At 43.9% G+C, this 24085-nt stretch overlaps 1 protein-coding gene across 5 annotated transcripts in view; it reads left to right on the forward strand.

The window, feature by feature from the left end:
- Window positions 1-24085, forward strand: part of ARHGAP26 (Rho GTPase activating protein 26) — a 423871-nt gene that overhangs the window by 318513 nt on the left and 81273 nt on the right. For all 5 annotated transcript variants that reach the window (XM_077768849.1, XM_077768850.1, XM_077768851.1 and 2 more), the window contains exons 18-19: window positions 593-752; window positions 16139-16277. In XM_077768849.1, coding sequence (XP_077624975.1) covers window positions 593-752; window positions 16139-16277 — 299 coding nt within the window. The remainder of the gene's footprint in view (window positions 1-592; window positions 753-16138; window positions 16278-24085) is intronic.

Genomic DNA, 24085 nt, shown 5'->3' on the forward strand with positions numbered 1-24085 from the left:
TCTCTCTCTCTCTCTCGCTCTCTCTCTCTCTCTCTCTCTGCTACCTCCCCCACTTGTACTCTGTCTCCTTCTCCCTCTCAAAAATAAATAAAACATTAAAAAATAAATTAAAATTAGATCCGTTTTGTGCCTTGTTTGCAAATGTATGAAAGCCATCAAGAATTTTTATATTTGCACTAGGGAAAATGCTAATGATCACAGTGGTTTAAGCAGCAGCGAAGTATAAAAGTCGTAATTAAGAAAGATCAGCAGTTGCCTGGATTTGCAGAGCTGGGATTCAGATGTGCAAAGTTTCACATTTTGGAGGGCAGCCGCTGTGGTTGGTTGGTTGGTTGTTGTAGGCAAAACAGAAATGTGTAAAGGAGCATCATGTCCTGAAAGAGCAAACTAGCCTGAAGGCTGAAGATTTCTAAACCTCTGGGGGACAAAAATATAAGTAGAGAAGTCTCCTTTGGACTTGGTATCTGAAGATGTCCCAGGGTCTGGCTTCTACCAAATGAGGAGTCTGAAGATCGGGGAAGGCATGGGAAAGTTAGCCATCTATTTGTACGGTCTTTGTCTCATTTGTGCCTTATCTTTTCCTCCCTCCCAGTGTTGCTAACAACCACAAACAGAATTTGATGACCGTGGCAAACCTCGGTGTGGTGTTTGGACCCACCCTCCTGCGTCCTCAGGAAGAAACGGTGGCAGCCATCATGGATATCAAGTTTCAGAACATTGTCATTGAGATCCTCATAGAGAATCATGAAAAGGTAAAGTATCATGGGTGCACCGTGAGTGCAGAATTTACTTTAGGGCAACTTGAGTCGGAAATGCCATTCAGGGTTGGTGCAAGTTCCTATTGCTAGTGGCTTTTATACCGTGATGCTGATGAAGCTGCTCATAATGATGGTCATCATCTTGTCATGACAGCTTTGGCCAAATGGAGAGTAGGGTAATGACAGTGGTGGCTATGGTAGTGGTGGTAGTGGGTAGCAATGATTGAGGCTTTCTTCTGTACCGGGAGCTAAGCTAAGCACTTGACATGGGTTGTGAATGTATCCTCACAACAATCCAATTCAGGAGATACCCTTTTGAGCCTTATTTACAAAATACCCTTGACCCATGTTCTACTTGGTTGTCTTCTCATCAATTTGAGGGTTGTTGGGTTTTTTTTTTTAATTCTAGGGAGAATAAACTATTTTTATCTTGTAGGGCAAATGTTTTTCCTAATGTATAGTTGACCTTACAGTTTTCTAAATGGTGTATTTTTTCACTGTGCGTGTGTGTTGGGGTGGGGTTGGGCTAAGTCTGTCTTTTCTTTTAGGGCATTGGGGTTTCTGGTCTTTCTTAAAAACATCTCTTTAGTCCCACATAATAAACAATATTAACACAGAGCTATCCTTCCAGAACTAGAATGGGGGGCATGAAGCTTCTTACATCCACCCCACCTTAGTTCCTAGTAGCAAATTCTTAAGAAGCTTTTCAGAATTTATAGGGTCCCATGGAATACCCTTCAGCAGCCACAGTGTGAGATCTGGTAAAAAAAAAAAAAAAAAAAAAAAAAAAAAAAAAAANAAAAAAAAAAAAAAATGAATAAATAACTTAAAAAATGCTGCCCCTCCTAAATGAAAACCATGCCTAAAATGGTGATTTAATTGTGCTAGATAATCTGTGAAATAAATGTTCAGTCAGACCGCTTCTCGTCACTTGTCTGCACCTGATAAGCCATCATCCTCTCTTGTCTCAGTATTTACAAGAGCATCCTAATTTGTCTCTCCTCCCACCGTTAGCCTCTCTATTTGATATTAGTCACAAGAGTGAGTTTTTTTTTTAAGTGCTAAGTCAGATCGAATCCATTGTCTGCTAAGAACCATCCAGTGGCTTACCACTTCACTCAGTGAAAGTCAGAACCCTTACAAGAGTCTAGAAGGTTCTACACAGACTCTGTTCTTGCCTCTGTTACTTACCTCATCTCATCTACAGCCTTCTCCTCCAGTTCATTCCTACGGCCACCTTGATGGCCTTGCCTTTTGTTGCACGTGGCAAACATGCCCACCTCAAGGCTTTGCAGTTGCTGTTCCAGTACTTGGAACAGTCTTCCTCCATATAACATCATGGAGCACTTTCTCACTTCTTTTAGGCCCTCTAAATGAGACCTTCCTAGATCTCTCTGTTTCGAATTGCCTACTGTCCAAACCTCAACATTCCTCTTCCACCCACTCCTGGTTTCTCTCTCCATAGCACTTACCCCTTCCTAGCATGCTACATAATTTGCCTCCTCGTTAAATCTGTTGCCTTTCTGACCTTCACTATAATGTACGCCTCATGCCTGCAGAGACCTTGTCTGTTTTGTCCACTGCTTTGTCCCCAAGTCTTCATAGGCACTCAGTACATATGTATTGGATGAATGAAAGGGCTCTGGTGATATCTGGCCTAATGGCTCCAATGACCCTTGCCTCCTGATATTCACTGCCTTGTGTAGTCCCTTCTTTGAATAGGGGAACCCATTATTGATCCCAAAGTGATCCATTGACTATTGCAAAAGTAATGGAGTATGACTTTGCAGACTGCAGATCAGATAAGATGTTGGAGCATTGCCTTTGGCTTGTGGGCTTGCTCACTTCGGGGAAAGTAAGCCACCATGTTGTGAGGGCAGTCACACAACCCTGTGGGGGAGGCTTCCTGCCAGCAAGGAGACCAGTTTGGCCACCATGTGAGTGAGCTACTTTGGATGTCACTCCTCCTGTCCTGGTCAAACTTTCAGATGATGCAGCCCTAACTGACATCTTGTGTGCAACTTCATAAAAGACCATTAAGCTAAGCCTCTCCTGAATTCCAGACCCATAGAGACTGGGTGAGATGCTAAATATTTTAAGTCACCAGGTCTTTGAGGTAATCTGTTACGAAGAGTTAAAATTACCCAAGAACCTCTGGGGATAAACTTTCACAAAGTAACAAATATCCTGCAAAGTTGTGTAAATAGCATGGCTTCTCTCTTATATGGTTAGTAAAGAGATAGGAAACCATGTTATTTATTTGAAAAAATTATCTTTTCTGGCCAACAGACACATGAAACGATGCTCAGCATCCCTCCTCATCAGGGAANGGACCATCCTCCAACCACCTGTCTCATAAATAGTTAAATTAGGTCTAGGTGAAGTTTTTGTGATACATGATCAAAAACAAACTTGTGAGAAGGGACTGTAATTTAAATTAGCAGTTAAAAGTGGTTTCTAAAGACAAACCCCTTGGGTTCAAATCTACAACCTCTTACTAGTTATGGAGCAGATGACTTAACCTCTCTGTGCTCATGAAAGTACTTGCAATACAGTTTAACCGCTGCAACAAATAACCCTTGAATATTAGTGAATCTCGAAATAGAAGTTTATCTCTTGCTCACATAACGGTTCACTGTAGGTATTCTGAGGGTGACGTCCTGTGTGGCAATGAAGTCGCCCCTGTTCCGTCCATCTAGTAGCTCTGCCTTTTGCTCTGCAGATCTCTCTAATCAACCAGTTGGCGGGGGAACTGAAAGAGCATAGAACACTGGGTTAAGAGTGCACAGACTAAGCCTTCAAGATGTTTATTTTCTTCCACATCCCGTTGGTCAGAAGTCAGTCATATGGTGACATCTAACTGCATGGGAGGCTGGGAAAGTGACTGAACTGGGTGCTTAGTCTGGCATGAAGTAAGGTTCATTAATGGAAAACCATTGTTTTTTAGCAGTCTTAACAGAGTTCTCTGAAAATAGAGCTCACGTCTATCTCTGAATGTCACATGTTCTCCTCTCCCAAAATAATGTTTTTTATAGCTTAATCTTTCCTGAATAAACTATTAAAGGTTGAGACAGATATACAAGGAATGAGCAGTTTATTTCCCATCTCTCCAAAGGACAGTGTCTAATGATTTTTGAACTGTAACACTTTTTGGTGTCTTGGGGCCTTCAAAGCCAGCACGCATATTCCAAAGTCATAAGATAGAGAAAAGGACCAGAAAGTGCTAAAACAATATTGAAACGTGTGTAAACGAGCAGCTGTCCTGCCGAGGGCACAAAACACAGAAATAGAAATGAAATATGAAGTGCATGGTCAGGCCTGTAAGTATATGGGCAGGACCTGGTGGAAAATACACATCTGGTTTGGTGGATTATGAATTATGTTTCTCTCAGCTGTGTATCTGTTAAGGTACCTATAGCATTAAGAGAGTAGTACAGTGCTTCATTATATGCTCTCTCTCATTAGTCTATGCCCGAGAGTGGGATGAATCACAGTGAGGTTTTCAGTTCCTGTGGGAGCCAGTGATGAAAGAGTATGAGTGAAAACATTTCTGGGACGAGGGCCACACCAGAGTGCCTGTCTCTAGTCCTGAGGGAGCTAGTGTGCCACCTGGAGAGAGGTCTTTCATCTGGGGTCCAGGATGGGCAGAAGTGTGCAAGGCCTGGATAGGTACTTTATTCTGGGGAGAAAGTTCTTCATATTCATCGGATTCACCTTTTTGGTAAAAACAGCTTAGAGTAAGTCTGCTAGACTCCTTTTTACATGTACCTTTAGTGCTGGTCTGGCATAAAATGAGCACTTGTTAGATTCACCTAACAGGAATCCTAAGCATCTGTGGCTGTCCTCTGGTCCCTGGCTTTCTGAAGATGACGCTTTAATTTCTTCCCAGTAGAACTGAACTTCAGTCATCAAACCCAGAACGCTTTTGTGTCCTCGGATGACTACTGTCAAAGACTTGTTCTTTAAAATTTACACTATTAAAATCTTAGTTAATATTTAAAGGGCATTCCCTTGGGCTTGACTGTAAGTTTCTAGAAACATGCATACATACACAAATGTCCATGAGTGATGACTTTCCTAACTAGCATCACAAGTAGCACAAAATTCCAAAACCCCAGTTGAAGAAACACTTTCCAACGGCATCTTTCCTTCCTGTCCCCTGGTAAGAAGCATGTGGTATAGTATATGCCCTCTTGCTTGAAACAAATCTGAATACAGGTCTTAAATATATGTCCACCGCAATTACTGGCATACTCCTCTGTCGTGTTGTTAACATTTTGTTGAAGATACTGACTTGGTCCCTTGGAATAAAATTAGGAGGCACCCAATAACAGAAGATAGTACCAAGAGAGGGTTTAGAAACCTAGGCATCTAGTCATTGGAGACACACACACACACACACACACACACACACACACAGAAAATCTTAAGATGCCTATTTCAATTACCTATTTCTGCATAAAAATCATCTCCAAACCTAGTTACTTAAATAGCAAGGATTTTTTTTTTTTCTCTCCCAATCCTGTGGGTCAGAAATTTGAGGAGGGCTCCTGTGTGTCCCATGTGGTATCTGCTAGAGTGGTTGACTACAGCCGGAAGATCCAAGATGGCCTTAGTCCACATGATTAAAACCTGGGTACCAGCTGTCAGCTGGGACACCTTGATCCTCTTTCCTCAGGCCTCTCTCTCTCTGTCTCCATATGACTCCTCTGCACTTGGTAGTCTAGGCCAACCTATTGAGCGGGCAAACAGAAAAGCCACAAGGCCTTGCTAGGCCTGGGCCTGAAGCCACACTCTGTTGGTTGAGGCAAGTCAGCAGGCCAGCCGGATTGAAGGGCTGGGCAATAGAGCCCACCTCTGCTGGGAGAAGCCCTGTGCTCATAGAGGTGAAGGAGCACCTGAAGGAGCAGGTGTGGGCCGCCCTCTGTGCAGGTGTTCTCCCTTAAAGCCTCACTTCGCGTGCCTCGCAGGTTTGCGTGTAGTTTCTGTTGGAGAAGGCATTGCTTTCCTCTGAGAGTCTTGCCCTAAACAAAGGCAGTCCCTCAGTATTTTTTACAGACAGTGCTCTTCTTCTCCTCAGCATTCCCATTTTTTACAGAACCAGAGGGCATTTGGTGATACTGACAAGCCAGTCCTCAAATACTCTTTGAAAGCCTCAGTGTGGGGAGCTAACTCATCAATGTCTGAAACTGGAAAAACATCTTTGTCGTCAAAATTGACATTTGAAAGAGAGAGGAGGGGGGAATGCTTGCTAGCCAGAAAAAGCAGTTTCTTTTACCTGACGAAACATCTTTTTTGTAGAGAAGGAAAAAGGCTTCTGTGTTTGAACTGGCTTCAGCATATGGCTAAAGCATATGGCCAGAAACTCTGTCCCTCCCCCCCCATCCCATCACCCCCCTCCCCCACAGATCCAGCCAGGAGAGCACTGTTTGGAACAGTTGTAGGAATGAATATCCCACAGTAAGTGGAGGCAGAGAGGAAAAAGCCAGAAGATAGCAGTTTTGTTTGGGGACTCATATGTAGGTAATGGGCTTTTGTAATGTACATAGTCTAGAAGTAATAACGGCAACAGTAGTTAAATTTTTTAAGGTTTATTTATTTTTGAGAAAAAGAGTGTAAGCAGGGGAGGGGCATAGAGAGAGAGAGAGAGAGAGAGACCCAGAATCCAAAGCAGGCTGCAGGATCTAATAAGCTGTCAGCGCAGAGCCCAATATGAGACTCAGACCCACGAACCATGAGATCATATGCTTAACCGACTGCGTCACCCAGGTATCCCAGCAATATTACCTTTTACTTATAGCTTCTTGTCTACAGGATAGTGTGCCAAGCAGCTTTGTATCCATCATGTCATTTAATTTTTGTAAGGTTGATATTTTTACCTCTCATTTACAAAGTATGAATCTGATGTGCACATAGTTTAAGAAACAGCCTTTAGGAGGGGAACTAGGGCTGAACTGCTTTCACAACCCAAGCTATTCAAATCTGTTCTAGTTTGTCTCTGTGCAGTGCATTTTTTGAGCACCTACTGTTGGCAGCAAATGAGTAAGATGGGACCTTTTCCCCAGGGCGCTCTGATTTTATCAGGGTACAACAAAGCATGATACCATGTGCTAAGTGGCATCTAATAAGATGAGTAAAGTGTATGGCATCACCGAGAAGAAATCATTTAATTTTGCTGGTGTCAGGTTCAGACAGATAAAGACATTTTCTAGGCAGAGAAAGAGTTGAGACAAAAGGGACTGCCTTCCAGGGGACCGCCAATCAGTCAGGATTAGTGAACCTCATGTGTGTTAAAATTTACATGGTTGTGAAAGAATTGTGGGTTATATGTTAGCAAGTGGTGGGAGAGGCTGCCAAAAACCTGTTTGTTTTACCCATTGTCAGGAGTCTGTGGGAAAGGGTTTGCATTTACTCCTGAAAAATGAGAGCTGTCAGGTTTCCAAGGTAAAGGGGTGAAATGATTATATCAGGACTTTAGAAAGACATCCCTGTAGCTGAACCAAATTGCATGCTGATTATCATGCTGATTTTGATATCAAAATCGCTTGTTACGTAAGGGACAGAATCTACAGAGTTGACCGTACTGTTGTAAACTTGTGGCTTTATATTACAAAAGTCTCAGAGCGTAAACTTTGACTTACAGCCTTTGCTTATCATAAGGTAGACTAAGATCCTAATGGATTTTATATGGTTCTTCTTGAAACCTAAAGAAAAATAGACTTAAGAGACTGCCTTTTTTTTTTTTTTAAACCTGTAGTCACATTTCACAGGTGAAAGATGTTAAGTTTTGCCATGCTTGGTTTAAGGTAACAATCCATTATGTAAAATTACTATTTCTGTCTGGAGAGTCTTCACCCAGCTCGCAGCTTATCACTCTCAGCCTTAAAACATCAAGCAGGTCCGGGCACCTGGGTGGCTCAGTCGGTTGAGTGTCTGATTTCGGCTCAGGTCATGATCTCACAGTTCGTGGGTTTGAGCCCCGTGTCGGGGTCTGTGCTGACAGCTAGCTCAGAGCCTGGAACCTATTTCAGATTCTGTGTCTCCCTCTCTCTCTCTGCCCCTCCCCTAATCACACCCTGTCTCTGTCTCTCAAAACTAAATAAATGTTAAAAAATTTAAAAAGACATCAAGCAGGCCAATACTTAGGGTTATAGTGGCAGGTACCAATATTTACATGCTGCCAGTTAAGACGCTGAAACAAAATGATGAGTGCTGTCATGGTCTAAGATGCCCCAAATCCCAGGAATTTTACTACTTTTACTTATTTATTTTTCTGAAGGCGAGCTTGCCAATAACTTTTAAAATTTTAGATGTTTGGGAAAAGCAATCATAGCAAGGAAACAAACTGATTTTTTATAGCTTTAGTTAAACATGAAATCTCAGGTTAATAACCTATAAGTTTGTGTGTTATATCCTCCTATTAAATTCCAACCTGTGCTAGTAGGATTGGACCCACTCGTTCTGTAATGGTCCACGATATTTCTTTTTTTTTAATGTTTATTTTTGAGAGATGCCCAAAGATGCCCCCTTTTAATGTATGTTAACTTTGAATTTTACCTGACAAGGGGAAGAGCAGGTCACCATGGATGGCCCCCCTGAACACGTATAAACATGAGGCCTCAGGAAACTTGCATTCTCATTGGAATGGTAATGTCTTTCTTTTTTTTTTTTTTTTTTTTTTAATAGTTTATTGTCAAATTAGTTTCCACATAACACTCAGTGCCCATCCCCCCTCCCCCCCACATCCATCAGTCCTCAGTTTTTGTCAGCATTCAAGAGTCTCTCATGGTTTGCCTCTCTCCCTTTCCCCCACCATTTCCCCCCTTCTTCTCCCCCATGTTCCTCAGTTAAGTTCCTCCTAATCCTCCTATACGTGCAAACATATGATATTTGTCCTTCTCTGCCTGACTTATTTCGCTCAGCATAACACCCTCAAGGTCCATCCATGTTGCTACACATGGCCAGATTTCATTGTTTCTCATTGCCATGGTTTATCTATACCATGGAATGGTAATGTCTTTCAATGCGGGTGTCTTGATTTGAGTTAATTTGGGCCCAGCAAACTACCTTGATCTACTTTGACTGAAATGTTGGTGGAATTGAAATCCATTGCACCACTGTTGGGGTTTGCACACTAAAGGTATATCAGTTAATAAAATACAATTCATTTGAACCGTTTCTGACAACTGGCAAGTGTTTGGTAGCTTTATTCCATGTTCTTGACATTTCAAGCTGTTGCTGACATGCAACATTAATGATGATGATAGAGACCAGGAATTATGGGAATTAACGGGAAGTTAATCTTGTATCTTATGATCGTGGCTTTTTTAACGTGTTCGTTGATTTTTAATTTTTGTTACCTTTCTTTCCATTCATTCCTAGTGTACTTTTTTTGTTGTCCTGTCCATATTAGGTTTAAAAGTAGTCTAGATTGACTTGTACTCTGGGCTGGAATGCTTCCGTCACAGGCCTTTTTTCTTCTCTTGAATGTCAAGTGCTATGGAAGTTACTCTTCAGTCATGATAGAAGGTTGTGGATATGAACACGTATATTCCCTCCCAATAACCCCTGGATAAACCAGTCATTGTTTGAATGTGTAGCTTCTTTAATGTTGTTCAAATAAGGTTGGGGTTTTGTTACGTTTTTGTCTATTTCTCTCTGTCGGCAAAGTGAACAAGAAATAGAATCTTTTTGGAGATAGTGAAAATCCTAGCATCCCATGGATTACCCATGCCATCTATATATGCCCTCTGTTACTAAATGGAATTAGTTTCTTTTTGAAGGAGTGTTAATAAAACTCCCAAACTGCTTTTTTTAAAAAAAATTTTTCTTTAGTGTTAATTTTTGAGAGAAAGAGAGAGAGAGAACAGGGAAGGTACAGAAGAGGGAGACACAGAATCTGAAGCAGGTTCCAGGTTCCGAGCTGTCAGCACAGAGCCCGACATGGGACTTGGACTCACAAACTGTGAGATCATGACCTGAGCTGAAGTTGGACACTTAATCGACTGAGCCACTGACGCACCCCGCCCCCCTACCAAACTACTTTTAAATGGTTGATTCCTCTGCCAAAATGCTGATAGCAGTAGGACATCAGACTTCCATTTGTCCTTAAAAACCCTCTCTGTAGCTGTAGCCTATGAATTTGGTTTCTTAACTGTTACTGTAAATTAGCCCTGCTATGATGTGCCTGGATTTTCCATGGAAAGGTGCTGGGGTTACAGCTTCTCAGGCCATAAGCAGCCTTACTGCCCAGTCTGTCCATGAGAAGGAGTGGGCAGTGTGTGAGCCCCGCTTCTTAGTTCAGCCCTCCACTCCTAAAGCAGACAGTCCTCACATAAAAACAAGCTCAGATTTGTTGATCCTTTAATACTTGGAACTGATGCATTTGTGTCTCAGGAAAATACTCAGCCTCTGCTGTTTTGCTTTGTAATCCCCAGGCCTCTGTCGTTGATTTATTGTCTGAGAGCTACTTTGCAGCAGACCGGGAACTCTTCATCATGACCTAATTTTCCCCCATAAAAATCACAGCACATAATAAAGAGTGTACCCCACACATTATAGTGAAGCTCCTAATCCTTGTAAATTACAGGAGCGTGTAATGAATGGGGCCGGAAAAGGTGTAAAAATGTACACATACTTGTGCCATGGCTAAAAACAAATTTAGCAAGTGTCTGTGGTCTACACTGTCAAGATGGGCCTCAGGCAGGGGCGGGGGGTGGGAAGTGAAATTTGAATTTTGTAGATGATGCAAGGGAAAAGAACAGGAAATTTTAACATTGCTGTAAGCAGTTAAGATCGATGTTTTGCAAAGAGCAGTAATTAAATTTGCACTTATAAATTAAATCCTTGTGTCCTGACTCCAAATAATTCATTGTTGAGTCTCCACTTATTTCCCTTCTTCCACTTTTTTATTGAATGCAGTCATATCTCATAACACTGAGTGTCAGACTTTGTTAGGTGCTTCAGTCTTCGCCACAGCCCTGGGAGTTTTTACAGATGAGGCATCTGAAGGTCAGAGAGTTACACAACTTTTTCAGAGTCCCAGAACTACTGGTTAGCAACTAAAGTCAGATCCATTGAACTGTAAAACCTGTAATCTCCTTATTTTGTCCTCTGTCTCTCAAATTAATAATAGGTATAAAGACCACAGGTGGTTAAAATCCAGATAGTCCTGCTAAGTGTCCTGTCCAGCACATGCCAGTGGGTGACCTTGGACAAATCACTTCATCTCACTGAGTCTTAGTTTCCTCACCTTCACGATGCCAAGAATAATAGTACCTCTGTTACAGATTATTCTGAGTAAAAGTAAAGAGATAATTCATGTAAATAACTTAGCATGATGAGCACTCAATACATTTTGGTTATTGTTATTTGTACCACTACTGCCTCTTACCCATTCTAGATTCCATGTGTTAACTGCTCCATGTGCCTTAGCTTTACAACAGCTCTGTGAGACAGGCATGGGACCCTCCTCGTTTACACAAGAGAAACAGGCTCAGAGGGGTTGAAGCTCTTGCCTGAGTTGAACCCAAGTCTGTCTAGCTCCTTGCTTTCTACCCCTCCTTGCTTTCTTTTTTTTTTTTTTTTTTATTTTATTTTTTTTTATTTTTTTTTTTAATAGTTTATTGTCAAATTAGTTTCCACATAACACTCAGTGCTCATCCCCACAAGTGGCGTCCTCCATGCCCATCCCCCCCTCCCCCCACATCCATCAGTCCTCAGTTTTTGTCAGCATTCAAAAGTCTCTCATGGTTTGCTTCTCTCCCTTTCCCCCACCATTTCCGCCCTTCTTCTCCCCCTTGTTCCTCCGTCAAGTTCCTCCTAATCCTCCTATACGTGCAAACATATGATATTTGTCCTTCTCTGCCTGACTTATTTCGCTCAGCATAACACCCTCAAGGTCCATCCATGTTGCTACACATGGCCAGATTTCATTGTTTCTCATGGCCATGTAGTATCCCCTCCTTGCTTTCTACCCCTAGGACAATTATACTTTTTGTGGCCATGTGACAATGATGCTGATTATCAGGGATGGTGATGTCAGTGCAGCTGTAGGTGTTGCCCACTGAGTAAGCAGCAGAACCTGGACTCCACCCGGGTCTGTGTGACTGCAGAGGCCAAAGCGCCCTGACCACTCTCCTGACCACAGCTTAAGGAGAAACAGGAGCTTGGTATTTATGGATCTGCTAATTCCACTTACAGGAAGCTTGAAATTGAGAATACTTGGAAGAGTATCTAGAGTTGCATTTTTATTTTACAGTTTTATTCCTCAGTAGCTTCCAGAAGGCTTATGGCCTTCCCATTAACTTTTTTTTTTTTAACTATTATTTAGTTTTGGGAGAGAGAGCGTGCACGCGCGTGCACGAGCAGGGGAGGGACAGAGATGAGAGGGACAGAGGATCTGAAGCAGGCTCTGCACTGACAACAGTGAGCCCAGTGTGGGGCTTGAACTGACAGACCGTGAGATCTTGATCTCAGCCGCAGTCAGACACTCAACTGACTGAGCCACCCAAGTGCCCCAGAATTCCTGAAAACTTTTATTTCTAAGGCGTTCCTAATGAAGTCAGAATTCATTTGTATGTTTGGATGGAATTAACGGACCATTTGGGACCCAGAATAAATCCCTGCCCCCTTGTATATTAATTTGGAAAGTCTCAGTGATATGACTGGATTGTTGTGGACACATGGTAGAGTTCCATAAATCCATCATTCACAGATGATAGGAACTCACCCTTCCATCATTCAGCAGAGCCATTTGTATACTAATTCTTCTCAACAGAACAAAGGACACTTCATTGGATTTTCTTGAAATGATCTCTTCCACACGAAATAGGATTTGAATAACAACACAACTGTGGAAAAACTCAGATTCACAACAGAATTCCAAACTGAGCTTTTGGCACAGAGATAAACTCTTGGCCTGGCTAGAAGGTGGCCAGACCGTAAGCAGGCTTGAAACAGCTTGCATTTGTTCAAGTTTCAGAGTTAAATGAATACCAGTATTTTGGGGAATGATTTCCCAGACTCCCTAATGTTAAGTTTGTAGCATTTGCACTGGCGTGGTTGTGTGGTCACGTGGTCTTGTTTGCAGAAGTGTCCTTGCGCTTCAGAAACACGTAATCACAGCGGCCATAGGCTTGTGTCTGGCACTTTGCATGTTGGGGAGTAAGAACAGCCCAATCAGAACTCATCAGCAGCCTGGGCCTGGCTCACGTTGAGGCCCGGAGAGCTGGCCTTCGGGACTCTAGTTCTCCCCCAAACTGGTTCTGGTTTGCTCAGACAACTTTCGTTTGAAAGAAAGCTACCCATGTGCAAGAATGAAATGCTCTCCTGTGTCCCCACGTCTCTTCCTGCTCGGTTGTGTGTCAGCATTGCTTTAGAAGCCATTGTTCATGCATCTGCCGAAATCCACAGCCTTTCCTCACAACATAGTCTTCTTTGTTTCTCCAGCATCTCCCACAGTTTTTAGGAAGGAGTACAGCCTCACCATTTTGGTGACAGTTGAAACTAAAATGTGTATACATGATCTCTGTGCCCATCTTGTTGCACAAGGAGTTCCAGAACTTTGAGGCTAGATGTAAGGGGGCAGAGGTCTCTCACAAAGTCTGAATTCATTTTTAGATGTTTTCAGCTCTAGGAATGGCCTAGAGTGCTGTCCTCGAGGCCAGAGGCAGAGGGGTGCTGAGAGGCACCCTGACTTGTCGAAATCCGTGCTCGAGGCTCTAGGGCATTGCTTCTGTAGTGAAGAGTGGCTAGAAATCTGAGCTAAAAGAGCATTGATGGCCGAGGAAGTGGAGAGCGCAGATGGGAGAAGCCACAGCCCTAGATTTCAGTTCCCGCCCCTCTCTTGCTCGGCTGTGCAGGCAGTCAGAAAGTCTCCCCCATGCCATGCTCACCCTGCTTTATATGTTGAGTTGGCCCAAGGCGAAGAGAGAGGTCACGTGAAGTACCTAATACAGCACCTGTCAGGCAGGCAGGTACAGATGATCACATACAGGAGCAAGGTTTAAATGTCTGTGGTATTGGTGTGCCGTGAGGTGGTCACCCGGGAGCAGCCTCATGGCTCAGTTGTTTGGGGAACACAAGAAAGGGGAGAAAGCCTCTCAGAGACTGTGGTCCTTGAGCTCATCAAGAACCATCATTTCTTTTTGCTTCTCTCGCACATACCCTGAAGGAGGCTTGTACATATGCATAGCACTGGGGCTTATTTTTAGGGGTGCCAATTCCTCTGGAAGCCAGGACGCTTCTGTTGTTTTTGCTTGAAGTGCCCTTCTCTTCTTACCCCCTCGCCCCACTTGAACCCGGCTCTGTTGTGATTCAGTTTATTTTGTTGAAAATTCAGGCCCCTCGGGAAAATATGATAATGCTGTTCTCAGACAGCTGTGTTTGGGGGCGAGACTGACTTAACCAGCTGGCTCACATCATTGGAGCCCTAGGACTTGCCAGCCCACGGAGAACAGCTGTTTTGGCTAAAATTCTCATTATTCTTATGACTTTGCTTTCTATATATCAGCTTCAGGGTTCCACTTTTAAATGCATGCACAAAAAAGAGAGGGCCGTTAGTCTGTGGTGTGTCTAATGCCATCCACAGTTGAAGGAAGTAGGGTGCCCCTGCCTTCCTCTTGTTACTCATGGTTGTTGAGAATGAGGAAATCGAGGAGGCGAGCTCCAGAGTGAGAGATGATAATGAGTGGATCAATAAATATTGAAAGCTTAATTCAGTGTGGTTGTTATATAACCATTGAGAATAACATTAAGTATTTTTTTTAAACGTGTATTTATTTTTGAGACAGAGAAAGTGGGAGCAGGGGATGGGCAGAGAGAGGGAGACACAGAATCTGAAGCCAGCTCCAGGCTCTGAGCTTTCAGCACAGAGCCCTGTTTGGGGCTCGAACCCATGAACCGTGAGATCATGACCTGAGCCAAAGTCAGATGCTTACCTGACTGAACCACCCAGGGGCCCCAAAATATTTTTTAAAGAAGGGAGGAGTGTGGGAATATAATGATGGTAGATGTATAGGATACAAAACTATGTAGATTATATAATCCCAGTTAGGGAAGATGTTTTTGTGACAATAAATGAGATAATCCCCCAAAGCACGGCACATGGTCAGTAAACCGCAGCTACAAGATGCAAACTCTCCAACCATGGGGAACACATTGACCTCATGCAGTGTTAGACCCAGAGTCCTCAGTATGAAGTAAGTGCTCAAAAGATCTTTCTTGATTGAATGAATTCATGTTCCTATTTTTATGTGCATTTGAAAAGAAAGCTAGAAAAATCTGGGGAGATGGCTTTCTGGGTTCCTGTAAGTTATATCCATAATTGTGGCAGCTTAACCTCTCTGCCTGGGGTCTTCATTGTAAATGGTGAGGGCAGTTCCTCTTGATCCAAATCATTGAGAACTGAAGGAGCCACATGCAAAACACATGCAGTGAGTAACCCCTAGGGAACTGACATTGCATGGTGGCCATGGTAATCATGGTTAAGCACCCGAGAAGTGTAGCTGTTACCCTAATAACCCTCCCATACCTACATCTGGAAAAAGAAAAACAATTGTATTGATATTTGTCTACTGTTTTCTTCTTATTTTTTACCCAGGCCTTTTTTTTTTTTTTTTTTTAAATGAAAGCTGAAAAAGAAAAGGTTCGTAAGAAAGCTCAAATGCTTATAGCAGTTATCTCTAGGTAGTAGAATTGGGAAAGTTTTTCTCTTTTATTTTCTTGATACTTTACTACATTTTCCAAGTTATCTGTAGTACTGGTTACTTTCATTGTCAACCTCACCCCCCACCCTGCCTTTTAAATTAGAAAACACTCAGCATCAGAGAGAACGCTGAGCTGCTGAACTAGAAAGCAGGCTTCATCTAAGGGTGGCTGAGGACCCGGAACTGGTGCCCTGCTCTGGCCGCCTTCTTGGAATGTTATTTAAATACGTGGTTCACATTCTAAGAAAGTTGGGAAGCAGTCATTAAGAACCAGTGAGGAAAAGTAAAGGGGTTTTGATTAATTGGTTCTGGACAAAAGGTCATCTGAAAACTCAAAGCCTTGGTCACAGACCATGGCTTGTATTTAGCACAGTGGTTCCCATGTGTCCTGGAGAGGACACTGAGAGAAGATCAGAGCAAGAGACAGCGGAAAGAGCTAGAAATGGAAGGGAATAGTCCCCAAACTCCGGGACATGCTTCTGAAAGAAAATGTTGAATGTCAGTTCTGAGAGCTGTTTCAAGTGAAGTCCTGAGCAAATGCTGGTGGTCTTTTTGGGTCTTTTTCTTGCTGATTCTTTGATAGCACCAACTTTTCAGTTGTGCTAGTCGGGGCCTGTGCTTGCTCCCCCATTCAAAGTAGCGTGTAACCGTTTTGTGAAACTTTACTTGCAGATATTTAACACCGTGCCTGATACGCCTCTCACCAATGCCCAGCTGCACCTGTCCCGGAAGAAGAGCAGTGACTCCAAGCCCCCTTCCTGCAGCGAGAGACCCCTGACGCTCTTCCATGCCATGCAGTCAGCAGAAAAACGTGAGTCCCCCACTCGGGGCCAGCAAGGTGCTCTCGGGATGTCCTGGGCTACCTCCCACATGCTCAGAGTGCACACCTCCGGCCTCCCTCTTTGCCTGCCCTGTGTGTCCTTGAGGATGTTGTGTGGCTGTGCCCTCGCAGGTGTCATTGCCGAGGGAGCCTAGTAGGACAGGAAGCGGTGTTAGCAGAATGAAAGGCAAGGGCCACTTGCTGATCAGGAGTGTCTTTCCAGATCTCCAGGCAAGCAGCTGAATGTTGTTGCTTCCTGTTCACAGCAAGAGCTCTGCTCTGGCATCACTGCCTTGGCCCCTTTTTTTGTTCGCGGCTCCCACCAAACCAGTATCCTTTTCTCAGTTTGTAATTAAATGCTTATTAGTGCAAGTCACCTGCCCCGCTAGACGGTGGCTCTGAGGGCTGGCCCTGGCTTTGCTGCTCCTCCCGCTCCACCTCACTGGGCCTGGCATGGAGCAGACACTTAATCACTGTGTGACCTTAGTCACTGAATTAATTAGAGAATGATGCCCTCTTTGATGCAAGCTGCAGAACATTATCCCCTCAGTTTTACTGAGTGCTCTTTTCATGTCAGAATTGAGTTCTTTGCCATCATCAGGTGACTGGGCCCTAAAATACTCAGGCTTGTTAAGCTTCTGTAATAAGACAGCTGACTGGTGTTGAGGGCTCAAGCTCCGCCTAGAGTCCCCTGAGACCTGTGCCAGCAGCAACACACAGACAAGCCTTTGACCTTCTTGCAGCCTCCGTTTGCTCATCTGTATAGTAGGGATGGTAGTGCCTGTAATAAAGGGGTTTGTTAAGGAGTAAATAAAGTTTTGCATTTAAACCTCTGGCACAAGTCCTAGGCTTGGCAAGGGCTGAGAGCTGCCGCTGTTATAACCAGTTATTGTTTAATCACGTGCAAATGCCAAGGCTAGTCCTTCCACGCAGCTGACACTTACCTGGGGCCTGCACGGGACTGGGAATATACAAATAGGACCTCCTCGTCTTAAATGTGCTCACAAGTGAGTGAGGAGAATAGACATGTGAATGGATCACGGTAGGTCACTGCAGTAAGCGCCCGCAGAGAGAGACATCCATTCACAAAGGCTGAGAACATGCACTGGCACTGGACTGCTGGGCTGCTAGCTCTGTGTCTGCCGCTTTCTGGCTGTGTGTGATGTGGGCAAGTTACCCAGCATCTCAGGGCCTCCGGCTTCTCTTCTGGAAGACTGGGATAACAGCTTCTCCCTCATAGGGTTATTGTGCAGATCAAAGGACTTCACATGATACCTGGTGCACAAGACATGCATTTCCGGGGGGGTTGGGGGGTAGGAGGGGAGTAATGTTGTTGTTGTTACTATTTTTTAATTTTTACTTATTTTTTAGAGAAAGGCAGAGCATGAGCAGGGGAGGGACAGACAGAGAGGGAGACACAGATTCTGAAGCAGGCTTCAGTCTCCCAGCTGTTAGCACAGAGCCTGACGCAGGGCTCAGACTCACAAACCGTGAGATTATGACCTGAACTGAAGTCGGACCCTCAATCAAATGAACCACCCAGGTGCCCTTGTGTTGTTATTATTATTAACCTTTATAAAGCAGTAAAGGCACAGATCAGAAGAATGAACCACTTGGCCTTAAAGAGGAGAATGAGTCCATATCTGAATCGGCATCTTTTTCTTTGTTACGAAAAAGCATTTCTTACCCCTGTATTTCAGAAGGTATCATTTTGAAAGCAAATCTTCGCCACCCCCAAAGCATCACTGCATTTAAAGATGTCATACTATCCCATAAGATAGACAGGGCTCCTTGGTGAGTTGAGCACCATTTGGGTTGTTTCAGATATTTAGCTTTTATGAGTAGAACTACTATTAATCTTTGTAGGTAAATCTATTCATATATACATGATCATTTCCTTAAGATAAATCCCTGAAAGAATTTCTCGGTCAAAGGATATGCACAGTTTTGGGGTTCTTGCCCCTATGGGGTTAAGATCTCTTCAGATGACAGCCTGTGTCGCTTTTATCTGGCTTCAGTCTTTCTCACTTGGGTCTGCACATGGCCTGGGCTCCTCTAAGTGTAGCAGGGACCACTCAGAACAGGACTGGTCTCACCCCTACCTGCCATGACAGGGCATTAGGCTGTGGGGGGATGTGTTTCCCACGTTTCAGCAGAGCCACGGTCCCCTCGTGTTTAGCACTAAGCATTCAACAGTGTAGGTTAGGACCGAAGCAGAGGCAGCTTTGGAACTGGTCTAAAAACATACTCAGGGAGCATGTAAGGAAGAAGATGGAGATGAGGAGAAAATCAATTAGATCCTGACGCAAGATTAATTTTATCACATGAGGCAGAGGGTGAAAGTTACGGATGTGTGAAAACAGGTGCAGCGAAGCCACAGAACGAGCTGCCGCGTCCCTGGCTGTACCGTGGATGGAAGGGTGGAAGGCGGGAAGACAGTGCAGCAGCGTATCTTTCCTCTGAATGTTAGGAAAGGTGCCCTGGAAATGGGACTGGAACCTCCAGACGCTCGGTATTTGAGGGGTGCTTAGCTTTCCTCCCTGTCTCAGAGAAGGAGCGCTTTCATTGAAGAGGATGTGGGTGTGCATATATTCATAGACTTTTTATAGTTTGTTTTGGAACTCGCTTTTTTCTTGAGAGACTAGAATGACACCCAAACTCGCTTGGAAAGCATCGTAGGAGGGGTTGAGTGAGCTGATGCTGGAAGGGAAGACTGGCCAGGAGCTGGAAGGTTCTTTGAGCACCTCTCACTGTTAGAGGAGCAGGTGACAGGGCACCATCATGCTTGCACACACCTGACCCTTCCCTCTGTCTATTTGTGGATAAAGACAGAAGGCTACTTTATCAAAGTACTTGGCTGAATTTACTCCATAGAATTAACTCCGTACAAGTAATTACCACAGGTAACTGGTGGGAGAGAAATTTGTATATTTCCGTATGATGATGTTTTTCAGTTTCAGGGAACTTGTGCTACTTAGTTACTTCCCAAACTTGAATCATTTACATAGACCTTCATTCAGTCTTTGGCCTTCAACCACATAATCCATAACTGTTGTTTGAATACATTTCTTTAAATTCATCTTAAAGCCGCTCACATCTTACGTGGCTTCATCCTACTTAGTAAAACCTCTCAAAACAAGAATCTGATGATCTCACTATTTTACTTCCTAATATACATTAAACATGTAACCATTAAGATAAGGAATGTTACAGGAGAGGGGGGCAAGATGGCGGAGAAGTAAGGAGCTCCGTACTTGCACTCGCTCCCATACATCACACGGAAAAGATCTGAAGCCATTGGAAACCTTACAAAACCTGAGAGATTGGGAGAAAAAGGACGCAGAATCCACTGAGAGAGATTTCTAACGTGAGTGCGAACTGGGGAAGATAAAATCGGGCTGGGATCGGAGACTCCAGGGTGGGAGGCGATCCCCCTCTACCCTCTACGGGGAGTGAGAGGGGAAAAGGAGAGAGTCCGAAACAGAAAAACCTCCGCTCGGGGGAGAAAAACCTCCCCTCGGTGCATNCAGAGTCGCAAATATCACTACAAATAGGAAAGTAAAATAACCAAGGTCCCAACAAGAGAGACTAATAGATACCTTTTAAAAAACACTCTGAAAGGATAGGCCCTGAACGAAGAGTCTTCTTGGATATAGCAGCGCTCATAGATACAGAGAGCATTAACAGGTCTTTAAAACCAACAAGAGCCAGAACGCTAACTAAAATGACGAAGCGAAAGACGTCTCCTCCAANCTGATTTACAAAACACCATTAAAGAAAAACAAGAAGCTGACAAAAACAAAGAGGCAAACTGATCCAGGAACATGAAAGAAGAGTTCGAGAGCTCAGCGATATGGTCAAACGCAACAATATCCGTATCATAGGAATCCCAGAAGAGGAAGAGAGAGGGAAAGGTGCTGAAGGAGTCCTGGAACAAATTATAGCAGAGAACTTCCCCGACCTNGTAAATTATACAACTGAAACTTAAAAAAAAAAAAAAAAAACAAAGAATGTTCATCCGACCTGTTACTTCCCATCTGTGAAATGCGTACCACGGTTTGGAGTCGGCAGATCTCGGTCTGAATTTTTGAGCGACTCCTCTCTCTTCATGTAAATCTATAAACTCCAGTTTCTTTTGACTAGAGTTGGGTTCCGATACTGTCAGTTGGCTGTTGTGTCACTGGGGATGCACACTGTTCACCTGTCATTTCCATGCTGTGCTCTTTCGGTTTCTATGACACCTGTCCAGCTTTGATGTCACCTTACCTGTCTTTAGGTTTTGGCCACACAAGCATGTCTTCACATAGCTCTTCTGTACCTTGGCACTTGGCAGATGATATTTTTCAGAACCCCATTTCTTCTTATTTCCACCTGAGTTCAATTTTGCTTTTCTCTTCACTAATGTACTTACACTTGAGTATTTTCTCTGTATTGCGCTGATTAGCCCTCTCTTTAGTCCCCGTTGAGATGTTTAATAGTCCTCAGACTCCTAGTGTAGCTCCCTTGGATGCTTCCTTTGAGAGGTTCTAGTTGTTCGTCAGCGCACATTTTTCTCCCCCGTCTCTGCATTGCCCCCTCTCTGTGCAGAAGACACTTGTCTTAGATACGAATCTGTGCCAATGCTCTTGGCCCCAGGTTACAGGTTGCCTCCCTCTTCCTGGAGAGGCTCATAGGCTCCATCCTCTGTCTTTGTACTTCAGGCTCATGGAAGTATGTGGCATAGTAGCTTATGCTCCTGGATATGGGTCTTGTTTTCCAGAAGGAGTTTGTACTTCTGTGTAAATAGACCCCTTTGGTCCCACGCACCTCCATAAGATTCTTTAGCTTTAATCTATGGGTATTAGTGGAATCTTCTCCAGGCAGCATCTTACCTTTCCCTGAAGGTAGAGATATCTTTATGATAACTGTGTTCTCTTCCCAGAATGAGGAGCTAAATGTTTTCTCCTGCTCTGTGTTGGATGGGGACTTTGGTCAGTCCCAAGGCAGTCCATGACTCTTCATAGACATTAAGTGTGTGGTGGAAGAGGGACTAGGAATGAAATGGGAGCAGTCTCTGAGACTAAAACTTGGTGCAAGGGCACCTGGGCGGGTCAGTCAGTTGAGCATCCGACTTCAGCTCAGGTCATGACCTCAGGGTTTGTGGGTTTGAGCCACTACATTGGGCCCTGCACTGATAGTGCTCGTCCTGCTTTGAGTTCTCTGTCTCCTTCCCTCTCTCTCTCCCAAAAAATAAACAAAAATTTAAAAATTAAAAAGTTTATGGAAAAGAAGGAAAGGAATTGATGGGGAAATACAGGATTTAGAAACATAGCAACACATGTGAGTCACTGAATATTGTCATTGAAGAGGGCACCAGAAATCCAAGTTGTATGTAGGTGGTCAAGGAATGCTTTCTGAAAGGTAGAATTCTGAGTAAGCTGCTAAAGGAAATGAGTCATAGTCTCACACAAAAGACAGAAGGGTGGCCATGGTGCTCTACAGAGGGAACATGGGATAGTCTTTCTATAAGTAGCAGAGGCTAGCTCTTGTCTCTCAAACTGAAGATTGTGGAAAGCTATGTTCCCAAATTGAACTTAGAAAACATGGTCCTGTAGAAATCACTTTTTTGTTAATGTATGTTTAATATATACATGGCTCTTTAATTTATCAAGTGGTTTCTCATGCTAAGCACCGTGCATAGGGACACCTCACTTAATCTTTACAGTTACATAACACAGGTACTGTCCCCATTTGAGACAATGGAGGATGATAAAATTTATCTTAAATGACGTACTCAGGATCACACAGCAACAAAGTAGGTTTGAATCTACTTGTTCTGACTGCAGAGTTCACTGTTAGCCAATGAGTATTCTGCTTTCTGCTTTCAACCTGTGGGGTTGTTCTTGAGGAGATGTGTATCTGTGTGCTTTTGTGACCTAGCCTGCAAACCCAACCTGAATTCTGAGGGGAAATATTTCCAGTTCTGCTTATGAACCTGGAGTTGAAACTTGCATTAAGCGAGAGATCTGCTTAGCACTCTCCACAGTAGCTAAAACATGGAAAGAGCCTAAGTGTCGGTGCTGGGAGTGGAGGGCTGGTGTGGAATCATAAGTAAATGCATTTGATGAAGAACCTTGAGACCAAGTTAGATCTGAGCCTCATTCAGTAACAGCAACAATAAAAGTTAAAATTATTACACCTCGCCCAACATGGCAGACAGCCTGCTAAACGTGTCCTTATCTCATTTCATTCTCACAACTGACCACTGCCGGATGAGTCAAGTTCCCCCTCCCCACACGTGACGGACAAGGAAACTCCCGCTCCAGAGGTTAAGTAGTCACCCAGTTGGTAAAGCACTGAGGAGGAATCTGTACCCAGATGATGGCCCTTCCCCATGCCAGATTGTCTCCAGAAGGGTGCCTCTGTCAGTTCTTGAGCCACAGAAGTGAAAATCTTTTTAGACTGAATTATAGAAGCAGTAAAAGCCATCTGTCCTAGCATCTCACGGTTCCATGGGGGCAGTTAGAACCATCTTGAACGGATTCCTCCATATGCAAACCACCAGGCAGCTGCCCCTCCAGATCTTGCACCAACTCTGCAGAGAGCAGTCTGCGTTCAGCGGGGCCTTTCATTTGCTGGGCCAAGGCAGTCACTATGACTTGGGCTCACAGAACAAATGCAACAAGGTTTTTTCAACTGCAGTGGCAGATGAATGGTAGCAAAGGAGATGGCTTTTGAATCTCCAAGGTCTCACACAGATACATCGTCCAGCAGAAATCAGAGTGGTATATCTAGGTGAAAGGCACTGACACAGAAGCTGTACTTCTGCTGGAAAGCTGTGGAAGGGGGAGCCAGAAGGATTAGAGAGAACCCGCAACCAGATCTGGTGCCTTTCAGAGTTTGTCCAAGAGATCATGAGGTGACATGCATCACCAATTTTTATCCCGCATGTTTAGTACTTATACCAAGGTGTTGAAGCCTCTTTCTTGGAACAGTGGTCCTTAAACTTGGTATACATTTGACTCATGTAAGGAGTTTGTTAAAAGTACAGATGCCTGGTCCCCTCGCAGGTGAGCTCTGAATCAGGAGGTCTCTCCAGTCAGACTGCACTGTTTCAGTGCCATCTCTGAACCACCATAGCTGCTCCGAGACCTGGAGCACGTCACTTTCCCTTTCTCAACCTCCATTTGCTCATCTGTAAAATCGATCACTCGTAACAGCTTCCTTGGAGGGCAGTTCCCATGATGAAGTGAGCCAGTGCAGGTGCATGTCAAGTACTTGACACTGGGCCTAGAATGTAGTAAGCACCTGATAAATGTTAGCTACAATCACGATGGTTATCATCTGACTGTAGCTTTACATTACATTTGACTGAGGAAATACTCCCTCTCTGGATCTTGGGGTTTCCAGAGAAGAGGCCCACATGTGAGGGTAATGCCAAGTCACCCTGGCCCCAGAGAGAGCAGTTCTGGTGCTTGAATTCACAGATATCAGCAGCTGGGATGAGTTGCAAAGTACTGGTGGGGCTGGGGGCTGGGAATAGATTCTTGGGCTGTGTTTTAATGGATCACGCTAACTAGCTGCTGAGATTATAGCTCTCATTAATTCTTTTAGCCAATATAATTTATCCTAGACCCTTTTCCAGACAGACCCAGTGAGAGGTTAAGGATTCAGCCCATATACTTCTCATTTGTGTCTTCCTGGTTGAAAAATACCTGGGAATCCATAGCATTCAAAGGCTTATTGCATAATGCCTCTCTCCCAGCACTCAAAGCTGTGGCTTGTGCCTTTTCTCAGGTTGCCTTTGCAGATCCTGGGGG

The sequence above is a fragment of the Crocuta crocuta genome, unplaced genomic scaffold (assembly GCF_008692635.1).
Source record: "Crocuta crocuta isolate KB4526 unplaced genomic scaffold, BGI_CrCroc_1.0 scaffold64, whole genome shotgun sequence".
Classification (NCBI taxonomy): Eukaryota; Metazoa; Chordata; class Mammalia; order Carnivora; family Hyaenidae; genus Crocuta; species Crocuta crocuta.